The 15101-nt window shown below is 36.0% G+C and overlaps 2 protein-coding genes across 2 annotated transcripts in view; both read left to right on the top strand.

The window, feature by feature from the left end:
- LOC132311505 (rho GTPase-activating protein 7-like) overlaps window positions 1-11234 on the top strand; it is a 37347-nt gene extending 26113 nt beyond the window's left edge. The window contains exons 16-22 of the mRNA XM_059809422.1: window positions 1780-1840; window positions 1932-2015; window positions 2828-2941; window positions 3022-3191; window positions 5744-5813; window positions 9478-9684; window positions 10731-11234. Of these exons, the coding sequence (XP_059665405.1) occupies window positions 1780-1840; window positions 1932-2015; window positions 2828-2941; window positions 3022-3191; window positions 5744-5813; window positions 9478-9684; window positions 10731-10916 (892 nt within the window). The 3' untranslated portion in view covers window positions 10917-11234. The remainder of the gene's footprint in view (window positions 1-1779; window positions 1841-1931; window positions 2016-2827; window positions 2942-3021; window positions 3192-5743; window positions 5814-9477; window positions 9685-10730) is intronic.
- A 2140-nt stretch (window positions 11235-13374) lies between these two features.
- On the top strand, window positions 13375-14873 carry LOC132314093 (borneol dehydrogenase, mitochondrial-like). The gene is made up of 2 exons (XM_059813002.1): window positions 13375-13463; window positions 13775-14873. The coding sequence occupies exons 1-2, from the start codon at window positions 13375-13377 to the stop codon at window positions 14565-14567; spliced, it is 882 nt and encodes a 293-aa protein (XP_059668985.1). The 3' UTR covers window positions 14568-14873.
- The last annotated feature ends 228 nt before the right edge of the window (window positions 14874-15101 follow it).

Raw genomic sequence — 15101 nt, 5'->3', positions numbered from 1 at the left:
AGCTATTGTTTATATATATTATTATTCCTAAGTGTAGATTGTTCTCCATGGTAGATATTTTTGATTCATACTTGATATTTTGTTTCAATTTCTGGAACCTCATGGGAAAGCTGATGTTAATAGGTGCAGAATGGCTATATGATGAAAGTACCATAGGTTATGTTTATATGCACTTGACGAAAGAATTAACTAAATAAAACCAGATAGCAAAAATAATGTGGTGAAAGGTGGGGTGGGGAGGTCCCAGCGAAGGAGCAAATAAAGTAAAAGCACAGACTAAAGTCTTATGTGAAATGGTAACTCTGCTAATGAAATTTAAAGAGCTTTGCAAATTACAATGCAAAAACTATTCATACAATCATGCTTGGATTTGAGTTAAAGGCCAAAAAGTGCCATCATGGTTTCACTTTTTAAATCAGGGAAGAATGGAGAAGAAATGCTGAAAACCCATGGGAAATTAAGCGACCCAAAGCATGAGTAGTGATACTAGAGAAAAAAATTATAAGGACTTCTAAAATTTGGATTGAAAAGCCAAAAGCGTATATTGTGAGTTAAGGACTTAAGCAAGAGTTTTTGGTGAAGGAGATTTTTTTGGGGGTGGGTGGGGTTACTGAATTTTAAGTTCATGGAAATACCAGGAGCATTTCTTTGGTTATTTATTATTATAAATGTAATTAAGCACCGTACAAGTTTCAGGATTAATGAAGGAAAGGATATCATCATATATATGGAGAAGTCTTTTGATAATCATGCAGCTGAATCTTGTAGCAGTACTAACTACTTAAGGGTCAAATTGCAGTTATGCAATTAATTGTAGGAGATAGATGGAGTAAATATCATGAAAATAATGTGATATCTAGAAAAGAGGTTTACTGCTTGGGTGGCTTTTCGTTAAGCTGTCTTAAAATCAGTTCTGTGGTGTATTTTTTTTTTTCCTACTTGGTACTCACACACACTTGTCTCTTCTGAGACTTGAACCCCTGACCTCCCTTTGGGAAGTAAGAAGCTGATACCGCTAGGCCTCTGGCCCGTTGGTGTGGTGTGGTGTATTCTTTTTCCTACTTAAAAGGCAGCATTTTGTTTCTGTGTGAATTAGAATTTCAAGCAAGTGCTTTGGCATCTTTATAGACATGTAGAAGGTGAAGTGTAATTGGATGGGTTCAGCTTATGGTGGAATGAAGCTTCTTCTTGTTTTTAAGAGGTTATAGGGAAATTTGTCCTGAATCTAGTAATTCTATTATAATATTTCGTGCAACATTTTTGAGAAAGGGTCCAACTTCCCACTTTCCCATCCATTAATAAAAGTCCACGAAATTCCTCCTCCATTTTGTGGGGCCTTTTCTTTTTTCCCTTTTCTAAATAAAAGAAGTCCTCCCCCCCGCGTAGATGTGTGTGTGTGTGTGTGTGTGTGTGTGTGTGTATTAATACTTCCGCCTCCATTTTGTGGTGCATCTTAAATGTTTAATAAACCCTCTCCATGCACTTTTGGTGAAGTGTCAAAAGGAATTCGGGATCGTAGATCTTGGTTTCTCTATTTTGTTGCATCAACAGGTCAACTTTTAATACTCAATTGAACGGTGTTTGTTCCTAGCAATTTGCTAAGAAAATTCCTGATCAAAATTTTTATTGCATTGACATATGCAATCCACTTATGTTAAAATTACTATTATTACGAATTTACTATAGAATTTCATTTTTATTAGTTTGTTCTATTTGTATTGTTATTGTTGTTTCATTTTGAAATCTGCTTTCACAAACACGTTTCATGACTGTTTGCAGACTTGCTATTCAGAGGCTTGAGATCACCAAAAATGACTTACAACATAGGATTGCAAAAGAGGTAACATTTAGGTTCCGCTTTTAGGGTTATGTACACTAAATCATAGTGTATTCATGCTGTAGTTAACTGGATTGGCTATCATCTCTGTTAGGCGAGAGGAAATGCAATTTTACAAGCTAGCTTGGAGAGAAGGAAGCAAGCTTTGCATGAGCGCCGCTTGGCACTTGAACAAGATGTAAATACTTTCTATCCATCAGATGTAGCCATATTTATATCGACTGTTTTCCATTTTTCATGGTTTCATTGAGCACTATTTTCTAGCTTTTAATTTTACTCAAAATGTTAGTTATTATTGGTGAACTTTATCTATTCTTCCAGTAAATTTATTTTAGCAATTTGGTAGTTGCGTTTGATATTTCCCATCTTAATTTTGGTATTAGTGATCAGTTCTCTTGTATCTGAAAAACAAAAATACACTATGGTGGGGGTAGGCAAGTTTTGAATTTGGTCACTCTGCCAAATGAGTGTGTGGATTTGAGAACTAGAAGTAAGGAGCTTGGTTTTTTTGCTAGTTAGGTATTTAGATGTCCTATGATCATGTCGATAGGGGCTTTTTCTTTTGTATTATGGAGAAGTTGGGTTCGAGGACAAGATGGAGGAGGTGGATCATGCATATCCACTTTTAGAGTTTTGCTCTTAGTGGATGGAAGATTCTTTTTAGGGGCTGTTTTCAAGTTCTTGAGGGTTGCATTAAGTGGTCATTGTTGAAAGATGTACAATCTGTAACATCATAATGTTAACTTCTCTCTCTAATGCCTATCCTAATAGCTTATTATTTTATAAGTTTCTCAAGGTGTAATTAGCATAGGTGTCATACTTTAATATTTTTCCATATGTTCCTTTGACACTTCTACCATGTCATTTGGTTTTAAAATGTCTTACCTTCTTTGATTTATTTTCATATTTGGAAAAATAATGTATAAGGTTATTTAGATAAACTTCAATTTAGCATGTCTTTACTGAATTCTGCATGACTCTTATTAAAAGGTTTCAAGGCTGCAAGAGCAGTTGCAAGCTGAGAGAGATCTAAGAGCTGCATTGGAGGTTGGGTTGAGCATGTCTTCTGGACAAATTTCCAGCTCCCGCGGAATGGATTCCAAAGTTTGTACTTTACTAACAAAGTTATATTTAAATGGATGCTTTATGCAAACACGTTCTTATGAGTTTACTCTAATTTGAAGACGAGGGCCGAGCTTGAGGAGATTGCTCTTGCTGAAGCTGATGTGGCCCGGCTGAAGCAGAAGGTTGCAGAATTACACCATCAACTTAATCAGCAACGTCAAAATCACTATGGCTCCCTTTCTGATGTGTGTGATCGTTTTCAACATGTCCTAGATCGCAATTCTCAACAGTGAGTTGCTAAAATCCAGTTCTATCTCCTCCTCTCCCCCCCCACAACAAACAACAGATGTTAAGCTTCCATGCCATAGTGTGGTGTCGTTTCATTAGTTTGTCGCAATGGCTGGTTTTAAACAGTTTTATTAAAAGACTATATTTTAATGGATCTCTTTTTTCACCCAACAACCTGTTATGATATATAACCAAAATTAAGATGTCAAGTTGGCTGATTATAAAAAAAATTAAAAAAGTTGGCTTATAACTCTCATTGGACTTATTTAAGTCATGGAGGATGATTGTCCTCCTGTCATCAATAGATTGCTTCATGAACAATGATTTCTGTACAGTAAATTGTTTGTTGGTCTCTTTTAAAATTATTCTAGTAATCATCTTTGGCCATCTCAATGTTATGAATGTGAGATGAATGCTGAAGGGAGGACTGCTACTCTGGGTGCTCATAAGTCACAAAGTACACCAAGTCCCTTCTAGACCTAGAGTGAGGGTGTATTGGTCTTGCAAAGACTTTAACTAACTGAAACTTAGATTATAATAAATTTAATTAAGCGCAGCAGGAACAAATAGCAATAAATAGAGCAAAAATTTAAAATTGAAACTTAGATTATGATAAATTTAATTTAGCGCAGCAAGAAAATAGCAATAAATAGAGCAAAAATTAAAAACTGAAACAATCACACACTGAACACCAAATTTATATGGAAAATCTCATAGGAGAAAGATCACGGGACCCCAGGCTTGGTAGATCAAATCCACTTTAACTGAAGGTATTACAATTCTGGGTGTCAGATTCTAAAGCCATAGAAGTACCTAAGTTACCTTAGATACAAACGCCAGATGTTCTACCCTGAATGCAATTAAAGAGCACTTATTTTGCTAGCCATCCAACCAATATGTAATATGTTTAGATGATGAAAAAGAAAAATATGTGCTCTTTAATTGCATATATGCTCACTTTATGTATCTCTTTATGCATATATATGATTAGAGAACCCTATATGTGTACGGGGGGTTAGAAGGAAGAAGAAAGTCCCTTCTTGGAAGGGGGAGAGGGAGGTTAGGAACCTTATTTCATATGTGAATTATGAGGGGAAGGACGAGATGGTGTGGGAGGGGGCAGTGAGGTGGGTAGAGGGATGAGCAAGGGGAGGGGAATGTTTGTGTTTTCAGATGAAGTTATGCATCATTTCATGGAATGTTCATGGTCTTAATGACCCGAACAATAGAAAGTTGGTCAAGTTAGTGGTGAGAAAGTGGGGAGCTCATGTAGTGTGTTTGCAAGAGACGAAGTTCGATTCAATGGCGGATAGGGTGGTTAGGAGTGAGAGGGATCTTCCTTTGGGGCATTAAAGTTTCTTATTGTTTTAGCTCTCTTTTTTGTTATGTTTTGGGGAGAAATTGTAAATCTATAGAGGAGATAGTTGATTTTTTGGGCTCCTTGAGTTCTTAGGTCCTTTTTGGCATCGGCCTTTGTGTAGCTTTCAGGATGTGTTCCCCTTTTGAACGCTTTCTAATACATGCTTACCAAAAGAAAAATGTTTATATGGCTTTATGTACAAAAGAATTAGGGTTTTATAGTTGCAAATAAAATAGAGATGTAACTCCTCCACCATGAGTTCGATGGATTGAACTTAAACAATGAAGGTCGATCGATCCTACGACTGACCCAACTCTCTGCTCCTTTTAAATACCTGTTTATTTTATCCTGTTTAATCAATTTATGAAATATGCATTCTACAATATGTCTAATGCATCTTAAACATGATTTATGTGATTGCACAAAATAGAACCCTAAATGGTGAGTTTGATATTAAAGAACTGAGTTTACCTTTTTGTCTTTGTAATGATCTTTAATTTTCATCTTGAATGTCCACGGATCATGAGGATATCTAAACCTAATTAACTTAAGATTAAACATTTAGAATTGAACAAACTAAAAACAAAAGGCAAAGACGCTGGCTTTTCTGATGAAGTTTGCCAATATAAAGTCCTAATAAGCAGAAGCATACCATTCAACATGAATGTAAGGCTACAAAAATGACACTGACCAAATTTAACTATATTTTTGTGATGTGACCTTTTTTGTTCAGTTTCTAATCTGAGTTTTAGTCATGTGACCTTTAGATTCATGTATTTATATGTGGCCTTGGGGTCTGTAGTTGTAAGATAAAACTTTAACATGCTTTTAGAATTATTGTTGCATTTTTTTTTGAGTACGTAGTGCAGCAACACATGATAAGTATGCAATATAATTAATTACATTTGACAGAAAATGAAGTACTAAAATATCTCTTTTCTATGACATGGATGTTTGGTGTTCAAAAAAAAAAAATTCTTCAGCAAGTATCAGATACAACCCTTGCTTTCACTTGTTATTAAAGAGCTAACATGGAATGCAAAGTTGAGCATATATCGTTCATTGCATTTTTGTTGATACCTGAATTTGAGTGGAATATGATTTGGTGAGAACATGGAAGTGGATGCAGGAAATTATATTTGGTTCTGTTTAAATTTTATTTTTAATACTCTCTATATGTTTGCTATGTGCAGGAAATTTCTTCAGCAAGATTTTGATACAACCCTTGCTTTTTGTAACCATGAAAGGAAACAAAGAACCGAGGTATCTGCCTCATTCTTTTACCCTTGATCCATTGTTCATTGAATTGTTTTAAGTAGGATTTGGAAAGAGGGAGATATGAATCTTTTTCCTTTTGCCCTTTTTGGTTCTTTCTGGATTTCATCTGCTGCTCTTATTTATTTTCAATTTTTCACTTTTTACTTCTTTTCACTTTGATCCTTGTTTTTTGTTGAAAGATTTAAATATTAAAGTTACACCCTCTTCAATAGTTTAAGCTTTTGAAGTAGATGGTGGTTAACATGGTATCAGAGTAGGCAAGGTGTTGAGTTCAAACCTCACCGTCACTCTGATAATTTTTTTTTGATAAGTAAAAATAACATTAAAAAAAGGCGTTAAAGAGGGGAACGCGTCTCAATTACAAAAGTGGAACCGGGACTAAGGCCCCAAAGAATCCAAAAAAGTAATTAAATCATATGAAGAAGAACAAAAGCTCCTCTTCACATAATTGAAGAGAGAACGAAGAATGTAAAGTTTGACCGTTTCCGTAGGCGACTCTTTTCCTTCGAACATTCTGCTATTTCTCTCCTTCCAAATGCACTACCATACACAATGTGGTACAATTCTCCAGAAATCGCGAACGTCTCTTCTCACTTGATAGTCTCTGCAAACATGAATCAATTCCTTAGTAGATCGTGGCATAACCCAACACATGCCAAACAACCCAACAATAAGATTCCAACAATCAATCGCCACAGGGCAATGCAAAAGGAGGTGATTAACGGTCTCCACATCATCCTTGCATAGACAACAACGATTAACTATACAATTGCCCCTTTTTCTCAAATTATCAATTGTCAGAATCTTTCTCCACACAGCAGTCTAAACAAAGAAAGCCACCTTAGTTTGGAGCCATAGACCGCCAAATAGTTTTCCACGGGAAGTCTCGATTAACAAAATTTGACAAACATAAGAACAAAGATCTAACTTCAAAACGACCATGAGAAGAGGGAACCCAAATTAAAACATCATTACCTTTGCCAACGCCCTCCTGTCGATACAGAAGATCCAAAAAAACACATACCTCGTCCATCTCCCAATTCTGAAAAGAGCGCCGAAAATGCACATCCCATATAATCTTGCTGCTATCAAGCCGATAGCAGTCGACTATGTAGGCGTGTTTATCAACAACAATACTAAATAACCTTGGAAATGTACGAGAAAGTGGCTGATCCCCACACCAGAGATCTTCCCAAAACCAAATGCAACGTCCATCACGGAGTTTGAATCTGATATGAGCCGAAAAAACATCCCATCCCTTTCGAATAGCCTTCCACATCCCTACTCCTCCCACTAGGGTAACCAGACGCGTAGACCAACCTCCAGCCTCTTCGCCAAACCGACAAGAGACTAACCTGCGCCATGGTCGATGTCTTTCCCTCCCATATCTCCGTAACCACTTACCCAGGAGAGCTTGATTGAAAGGAACTAATCGTCTTATGCCAAGTCCACCCAATTTCACAGGCTTACAAATTTCCTCCCATCTGACAAGGTGGTACTTGAACTCATCGCCCTTACCACCCCAAAGGAAATCCCTTTGAGTTTTTTCAATCCTGTCTGCAATGGAACAAGGGATTTGGAACATAGAAAGAAAATAAGTGGGGAGGCTCGACAAGGTGCTCTTGATAAGAGTAACTTTACCCCCTTTTGACAAGTATTGCTTCTTCCAACCTGCTAATCTCTTCGCATACCTGTCAATCAAGGAATCCCAACTCTCCACTAAACTTGAAGAGACCCCTAGGGGCAAACCCAAATAAGGAATAGGGAATGAGCTCACCTTGTATCCAAGGATTGCAGCTAAAGAGGAAATATCCGGAACATTCTCTACTGGGACAAACATACTCTTTGCCACATTGACCTTTAGCCCGGAAATTGCCTGAAAACAAGTCAGAACACACCTCAAGTATCGAAGTTGAGACACATCAGCATCACAGAAAACCAGGGTGTCATCTGCAAAGAGTGAATGGGAAATCTCCATCTGATGGTCTAAAGCCCTTAATAAAACCAAGGTCCTCTGCCCTACGCATCAGTCTACTTAACCCCTCCATAACAACAAGAAAAAGGAAAGATGACAAATGATCACCTTGGCTTATACCTCTAGAGCAACTAAAGAAATCGGCGGGAGAGCCATTCACAAGAACTGAAAACTTGACAGACGAAAGACAGGTCTCAATCCATTTCCTCCATTTACTTCCAAACCCCATTATTTGTAACAAATAGAGTAGGAAATTCCAATTCACATGATTATATGCTTTCTCAATGCCAAGTTTGCATAGAACTCCAGGAATACCACTCCGCAATCTGGAATCCACACATTCGCCAGCAATAAGAATTGAATCAAGAATTTGTCGTCTGCCAACGAAAGCATTTTGGGAATCCGAAATAATTCCATCCATGACTTCCTTCATTCTTAAAGCGAGCACCTTAGCAATGAGTTTGTAAATGCAGCCCACCAAACTAATAGGACGAAAATCCTTTATATCTGAAGCACCTCCCTTTTTTGGAATAAGGGCAATGAATGAAGCATTAAGCGATTTCTCAAAGACGCCAAAAGAATGAAACTCCTGAAAAGTACCCATTACCTCATTTCTTACAACTGCCCAACTTTCCGTCAGAAATCGCATAGTGAAAGCACCGTCACTCTGATAATTAAAATTGAAACACGTATTAGACCAAAAAGAAGACCACATGTGAGGGGGCTTGTTGAAAGATTTAAGTGTTAAAGTTGCATCCTCTCTAATAGCTTAAAGCTTTTGGAGTAGATGGTTGTTAACATTTTTCTGTTGTTCTGTCTTTTTTCTTTTAAAATAGTTATTATGTTACCATTTTATTTTTCTGTCATTTGCTTTCTTTCCTTCTTCTTTTCCTTTTGGTGGAAGAGTGCCGTAAAGAATGCTACATAAACTGGGAACTGGTATTTCCAAGTCTTCCTTTTGGATGGCACAAGTTATCCCTGAAAAGTCCCTATTCCAAATTTGTCTCTGGTATTTTCTAGTCACTATGAGTACTAGGGCACTGGATCATGTGGTTCTCAACAAAGATCATTTTGTAAAGAATATCTAAGACTGATTATACTAGATACAGTTGTCATTCTCGATTGTAAAAGGTTGTTTCAATGGCCGGCAAAATATGCCATTAAACAATCAGTTTATGTTCTTTATGCGATAAACCTAACAGTTGTTCTCATTCTAGGGTCGTCGTCTTCACATGTAACAATCTTCTCCATATGGTGCTAAAATTGCATTGGCCTCGGTCTTTAGATTCATTTAGCTCAAGCATGTGGCTCTCTGCATTAGTTGGGATATTTGGCATGAAATGTGGGTTCATATTGAATATGGTGTAAGACTTGCTGTTTCCTAAACCTCTTGGGGTGCACATTTTACCAATTCCACCATTGTATTACATGTCCATCCATGCATGCTATGCATGCTACATATTGTAATGATCAGATTTTGGTGGCTATGAGTAACTCTCATTTCCTAATAAATTTTTGATATAAAATGTATCACTGGATTAATTCGGTACTGGTGCATACCATAATATAGTTGAAAATATATCTTCTCAAACTGCCATTTGACTTTTGATTTCTGTCGGTGGCTTCTTTGTGCTTAAAGTATTCTAATTTTTTCCCTTGAATATTTTGCTTCAGGAGAGTTTGCTGGGGGCAGATTTGAGGAATAGCAAAGGTCAGGTATTAACTTCTGGCAGCAGTAGCAGGCAACCTTCTCGGAAGCAATTTTTGGACACAACAAGCTTGAGTGATTCTAAAAGTAACGAAGCATCCACTAGTGCATCTGTGGATGAGCTCTGTGCTGTTGATTCTGCCTCTGTGCCTTCCACTTCTAGGGCAGTAGAGGTTAGACTTGCTTCTTTAAATAGTTTTGGTTTCTGTTGCACAAAATGTTATTCTAAAGAAAAGAGAAACTTTAAGTACTATTACTTTAGGATCATAGAGAGTAAATCCTTACTTATAAAAAAAAATAAAAATAAAGAGTAAATCCTTAATCTACAATTAGTAACTTAAGGTCTTTCTCTTCCCCGGTCCACCATTCCTTCATATTGTGCTTGTCAGACAAAAGAAAGATCCAAGTACATCTTTTTCATTGAACTTAGGCCTAGTTTGGTGTTGTTGAATGAAATAAAGTGGGAATGGAATAAATCAAAGAATGGAATGGGAATGGACCATTCTCATTCCCATGTTTGGTTGCACAGAAAAATATCATATTTTTGTAAAACATATATATATATATATATATATATATATATATATATATATATGTATGTATGCATATATATATGTGTAGCCGACATTTCATCAAATGTTTTTTTTTTCATTCATTTATTTATTTAATTTTTTTTTAAAAGTGGGAATGGAATGGTCATTTTTTTAGTTGGAAAGTGGAATGAATTAGTGGGAATCACCATTCTTGGAGAATGGACAAGAATCATCATTCCAACTTTAAAGTTACTTACCAAACTAAAGAATGGAAATAAAAACATTCCATTCCCACTTCATTTGATTCCATTCACTGACACCAAACATGGCCTTAATCAACAGCCAGCACCTACTTTTTTTTTTATTGTGCATAAATCACTAGTTTATTTTCTCTTTCAAAAGATTGAATTTAACGTCCAAGCTTTTCATAATATTTTTGAGACGATCAAAAAAGGAGTTCCAAAGATGACTAGTGTCACCCTCCATTGCTTTCTCGGGTTGAATTCATTTGTGATTATATTTTCCCCAAATTTGTTATCAAATGTGATGGTATACCAAAGCTCTTATCTTTTGGCCAAAAGATGCTACACCAGAGGTTGATTGAATTATTCATAGGATTTTGCTGAGTGATTGATCCTGCATTCTTGGCAGACTTTCAGCTCCTGAATTTGTTATAATGGTTGCAGGTATTGGATTATCCTAGACAGCCATCAGCAGCGTCCTCCACTTTGGTAGAATTAACAACACGTCTCGACTTCTTCAAGGAACGGCGCTCTCAGCTGATGGAACAACTCCACAACCTCGATTTAAATTATGGGACGACATCTTCTCAAGATTTTATGTATAAAGCCACATCTCCACGATGGAACTGACAGGCGATGATGCCCATGGATGGAGTTGAGAAGATTGACCAACTTCTTCCCTTTTGTATATCCACTGTACTATTGCATATAGTTGTATCTCCCGACACACTGTTCCGAATACTCTCTTTTTTCATTTCTTTTTCTTTTATTTAAATTTCTGTGTTCTTTTTGTACTGAGAACATTATTTGTTTTCGGTGAGGAGCGTTCTTTTTTTATTTATTTTTTTCATTTTGTGTTACTGAATAGTGTGAACATAATAAGTATTTATATCATTCTTGTATAAAATAGTAGGGAAGAATTTTAATGTTACAAACTTCTCTGTGATAGGACTTGGGGGTGTGATTCTTCTTCCAGAAACATCTGGCTGTTTGTAATAGTAATGATCTAAATGTTTCTTTAATCTTGTGACCTGGTGCATGAAATAGGTTACATGTGCTATAGATCTGCACGAAGAATCTGTAGCAAAATTACTGGTTTACCTTTGTCCTAGTGGTCTCGGGTCTGAACTCTAAGCCAAGGTTTCGAGCAAGTGATTAATTCCGAATAAAATCATTATTTTTAACTTTTCCTGGGACATTCAAAAGCAATGTGAATTAAGTTGCAACATTTAATGTCTTTAACAAAAATGAGTGGACCCTGATACTTGTTGCACCTGTCTAAAATGAAATGGGTGAACAAGTCTCCTTTAAAATTTGTAATAATTTTATTGTAATAATTCCTCACGTTCTTTGTTTGAATTTGTTGTACGGCAACAACAAGAAAAGCTATTTAATTTACATTATTGAGCATGAAATAACTATTTCAAGTTAAAGAAAAAACAAAACAAAAAAAAACTCTTCTGATTTTTTTTTTCATAAGCAGGTGTTTCCTTGTGCTATGGAAGGATCACCTGAATTTTTTAGGGCCCCAAGGTTCTCCTCGGGTCAGGCTTTAATACGATTTTGTAATAATTTACTCCATCACATGATATGAAATTGTTCGTTTTGGATCCGAGTTTGCATGATTTTGTTCTTTAGACTTTATCCCACAAGGTCTTGGACCAATTCGAGTGTAAAAATCCTACATATATAACACATCCCTTTCCACGCTCAGTGCCTAGTATGATTGGTCTATTTATACCCGCCCACAAATTTATCACAATACTTACAAAAGAGTCCAATAATATAGATTACACAATCTTATTATTTAGGTGTTATCGATTCCATACGTTCACTAACAATACAATTTAGCAAGCAAAAGTAGAATTTATACATTACTGGTATTGTTTAATGGCCATTTTCACACGGCTTGTCACATCCAAAATATTAATTACATTAGTTCCTATGCAAGTTTCTTATTTAAAATCGCACATTAGATAATGGAAAATGATAGATAATGTTAATTATGATGTTCTGTGTGACATGTTTTGCCCATGACATTCTTTGATTTGTTTTTATCTTTTCTAAATTTTATTGGAAATTCTTTGTGTAAATGAGAGACCAACGAGTAGGTGGTTCTCAATTTCATTTTTGCCAAGTTAGTTTCAGGCATAAATGGCTAACGTACTGCCATCTATAATTATATTACACCCAAAGGACAAGACTTGTGTACTTATCATGAATCGCTAATGTGGTCCAATCACAAATGTACAAATAGTCCTTAATTAAAAATTTGAAAAGTGATAAATACGAAAATAGAAAGAGTGATTAAATTTATTTTTTTAAAAAATTATTGTCCTTATTTATCAATTTCCTAATTTTGTAATTACGAATTATTTGTGAATTCTTGTCTTTTTTCTGATTTTTGAATTGTTCCTAGTTTGGGTCTGAATTTCTTTTGTATTAAACCTTGGTTTAATGGGCTGGGTTATTGTATCATGGGTTGGCCCTCAATTTGGGCAATTCCTCTATTGGGGCTGTAAATTTCCGACTGTTAATATATACAGTATATACATAATATTTACCTTTTTTTCTTTGCTTAACTTTTTTTTAAAAAATTAATAAATAAAATAAAATAAAAATTACGCGGGAGAGAAAGACTAGCAGTGTTGGAGATATAATTGTAATGAGTTGCCTCTTCAGTGTAGATTGGAACACTGTGATTGTAGAGAGATCTTTGCCCTGTATTTATAGTGTGAGTTTAGACAACACACACAAATTATTGTGTTTTGTTTTTTTTTTTTTCTTGGTTGGATGACAATACAAAGACATACAAAGCTTGTAAGACAAAATTAGAATATAATTGGGTAGTAATCAGAATCTGTTAAGTCCAGTCCAATGTACGACTCTTAGATGCCCAGGTCAATAAAAGACAACAGTTGATCCACATAGTAATGCACCAAATTCTATGTATCTTACGTTGCATTGTTGAATATATAAATCATTGGGGAAGAAAATGTTGAAGCTTACAAAGATTTTCTGATTTTCTTCAACTAATTAATTGAAAAAAAAAAAAAAAAAAGAAGTTGAACTTTCGAACTAATCATTAATGGCATCTAAAATGTGCCTATATGAAGATCTAAATATTGCCAAAAAACGAGATCATCAAAACTGTGGAAAAGCTCTTGTCTCAACAATGTCAGCAAACTCTGCAGCTGCACCCAAGGTTCATACATACTATTTAAGTTGCTATATATCCTACTATATATATATATATAGATAATTTATTCAATGACACTGTAATGTTTTTATTTATATCTTATTTATGTATGGATGAGTGATCCAAAATTGACTCTCAAATAAAAACTTGTTTTCAAATTCACCATTAATTCTATTAGGATGATCCTAAACCGGGATGGATAGGTTAAATTGGCATCCCTATATGTATTAATCGTCACGAACAATTGCTTACTTCAATTTTGGGTGCATACCCTTTGAACATGTCTCAGATTGGAAGGCAAAGTGGCAATAGTCACCGGTGGAGCACGCAACGTTGGAGAGAGCATTGCTAGAATATTTGCCAAACATGGTGCTAAAGTCGTTATAGCAGATGCCCTGGATGAGTTGGCTCAGTCAGTGTGCCAAGACATAAGTCCTGAAATAGCTTCATTTTTCCACTGTGATGTAACTAACGAGCTGGACATCAAAAATGCCATTGACACCACCATTGCCAAGCACGGCAAGCTCGACGTAATGATCAACAATGCAGCCATCATAGACGGACCAAAAATAAGCATACTCGACGTGGACAAGTCTGAATTCGAGACTGTCATCAGCGTTAACCTAACCCGTGTCTTCTTGGGCACCAAACACGCTGCTCGTGTGATGATCCCGGCCAGGAGGGGCAGCATAGTGTCGATTGGGAGTGTTGCTTGTAGTGTTGGCGGTGTTTCAACTCACGCTTTCGTGAGCTCAAAGCATGCCGTGGTGGGACTCACTAAGAATGTGGCTGCAGAGCTGGGACAGTTTGGCATCCGAGTGAATTGCTTGTCGCCTTACGTCATTGTCACCGAGCAGATGAAGAAGTTTAACAGGATGGAGAATGAAGGGGGCTCTGGTGTTTATTCTAACCTTAAGGGGGTGACTCTTGGTATGGAAGATGTGGCTGAGGCTGCTGTTTTTTTGGCTAGTGATGAGTCCAAGTATGTGAGTGGGCATAATCTGGCACTAGATGGAGGCTTTACCGTTATAAATCCGGCTTTTGGATTGTTTTCAAGGCTAATTAATGTATTTTCAATCTAGTTTTGAGTTGGATCAACGTTGAATTATGAACCCTTTTAGTTGATTTTGTGGCTCTTGTACTTGTGCACTCTAATCAAATGATGCAGAATGATGTTGGTCTCTCTTGGAGTTGTTTGTGTTTTCAAAGGCCTGTGATAGTGTTTGTGTTTTTTTACTCAGTCGAGCCTCTCTTAGGCCGTGGACAATGTGTTCTAGTCTAATTAAGTTGTTTAATAAAATATTATAAAGATGTGTAAATATAAGTTTTGATTAGATTGAAATACTGACTTATATATGGTCGTGTACAATCTAATAATTTTTCATCTATCAAGCCTGAAATCTTTGTGGATTCATAACTCTCTCTTATTTTGCTAGTTAAAATTTTACTTGCATCTTCACTAGTTAAATTCCCATTTGCCTATCAACTGTTTTTTTAATGCAAAAAGATTTCTTTTAATTAAGGAGGGTAGGATGTATGCTTGGGTTGTGTCGTGGAATTAATGAGATTATTGCTTGAAGTATTACTATTAAGTTTGCATTTCCGGTAGCTTAAAG

This window comes from Cornus florida, unplaced genomic scaffold, assembly GCF_030987335.1.
Source record: "Cornus florida cultivar Cherokee Brave unplaced genomic scaffold, ASM3098733v1 CherokeeBrave_3.0.0_Hap2_Chr06, whole genome shotgun sequence".
Lineage (NCBI taxonomy): Eukaryota > Viridiplantae > Streptophyta > Magnoliopsida > Cornales > Cornaceae > Cornus > Cornus florida.
Note: the sequence above shows the minus strand (reverse complement) of the source record. Positions and strands in the feature narration are given on the sequence as shown.

Coding starts and splice junctions, on each gene's coding strand:
- LOC132314093 (XM_059813002.1), top strand. CDS start 13,375: ATGGCATCTAAAATGTGCCTATATGAAGATCTAAATATTGCCAAAAAA. Junction 13,464..13,774: donor AAAGCTCTTGTCTCAACAAT/GTCAGCAAACTC, acceptor AACATGTCTCAG/ATTGGAAGGCAAAGTGGCAA.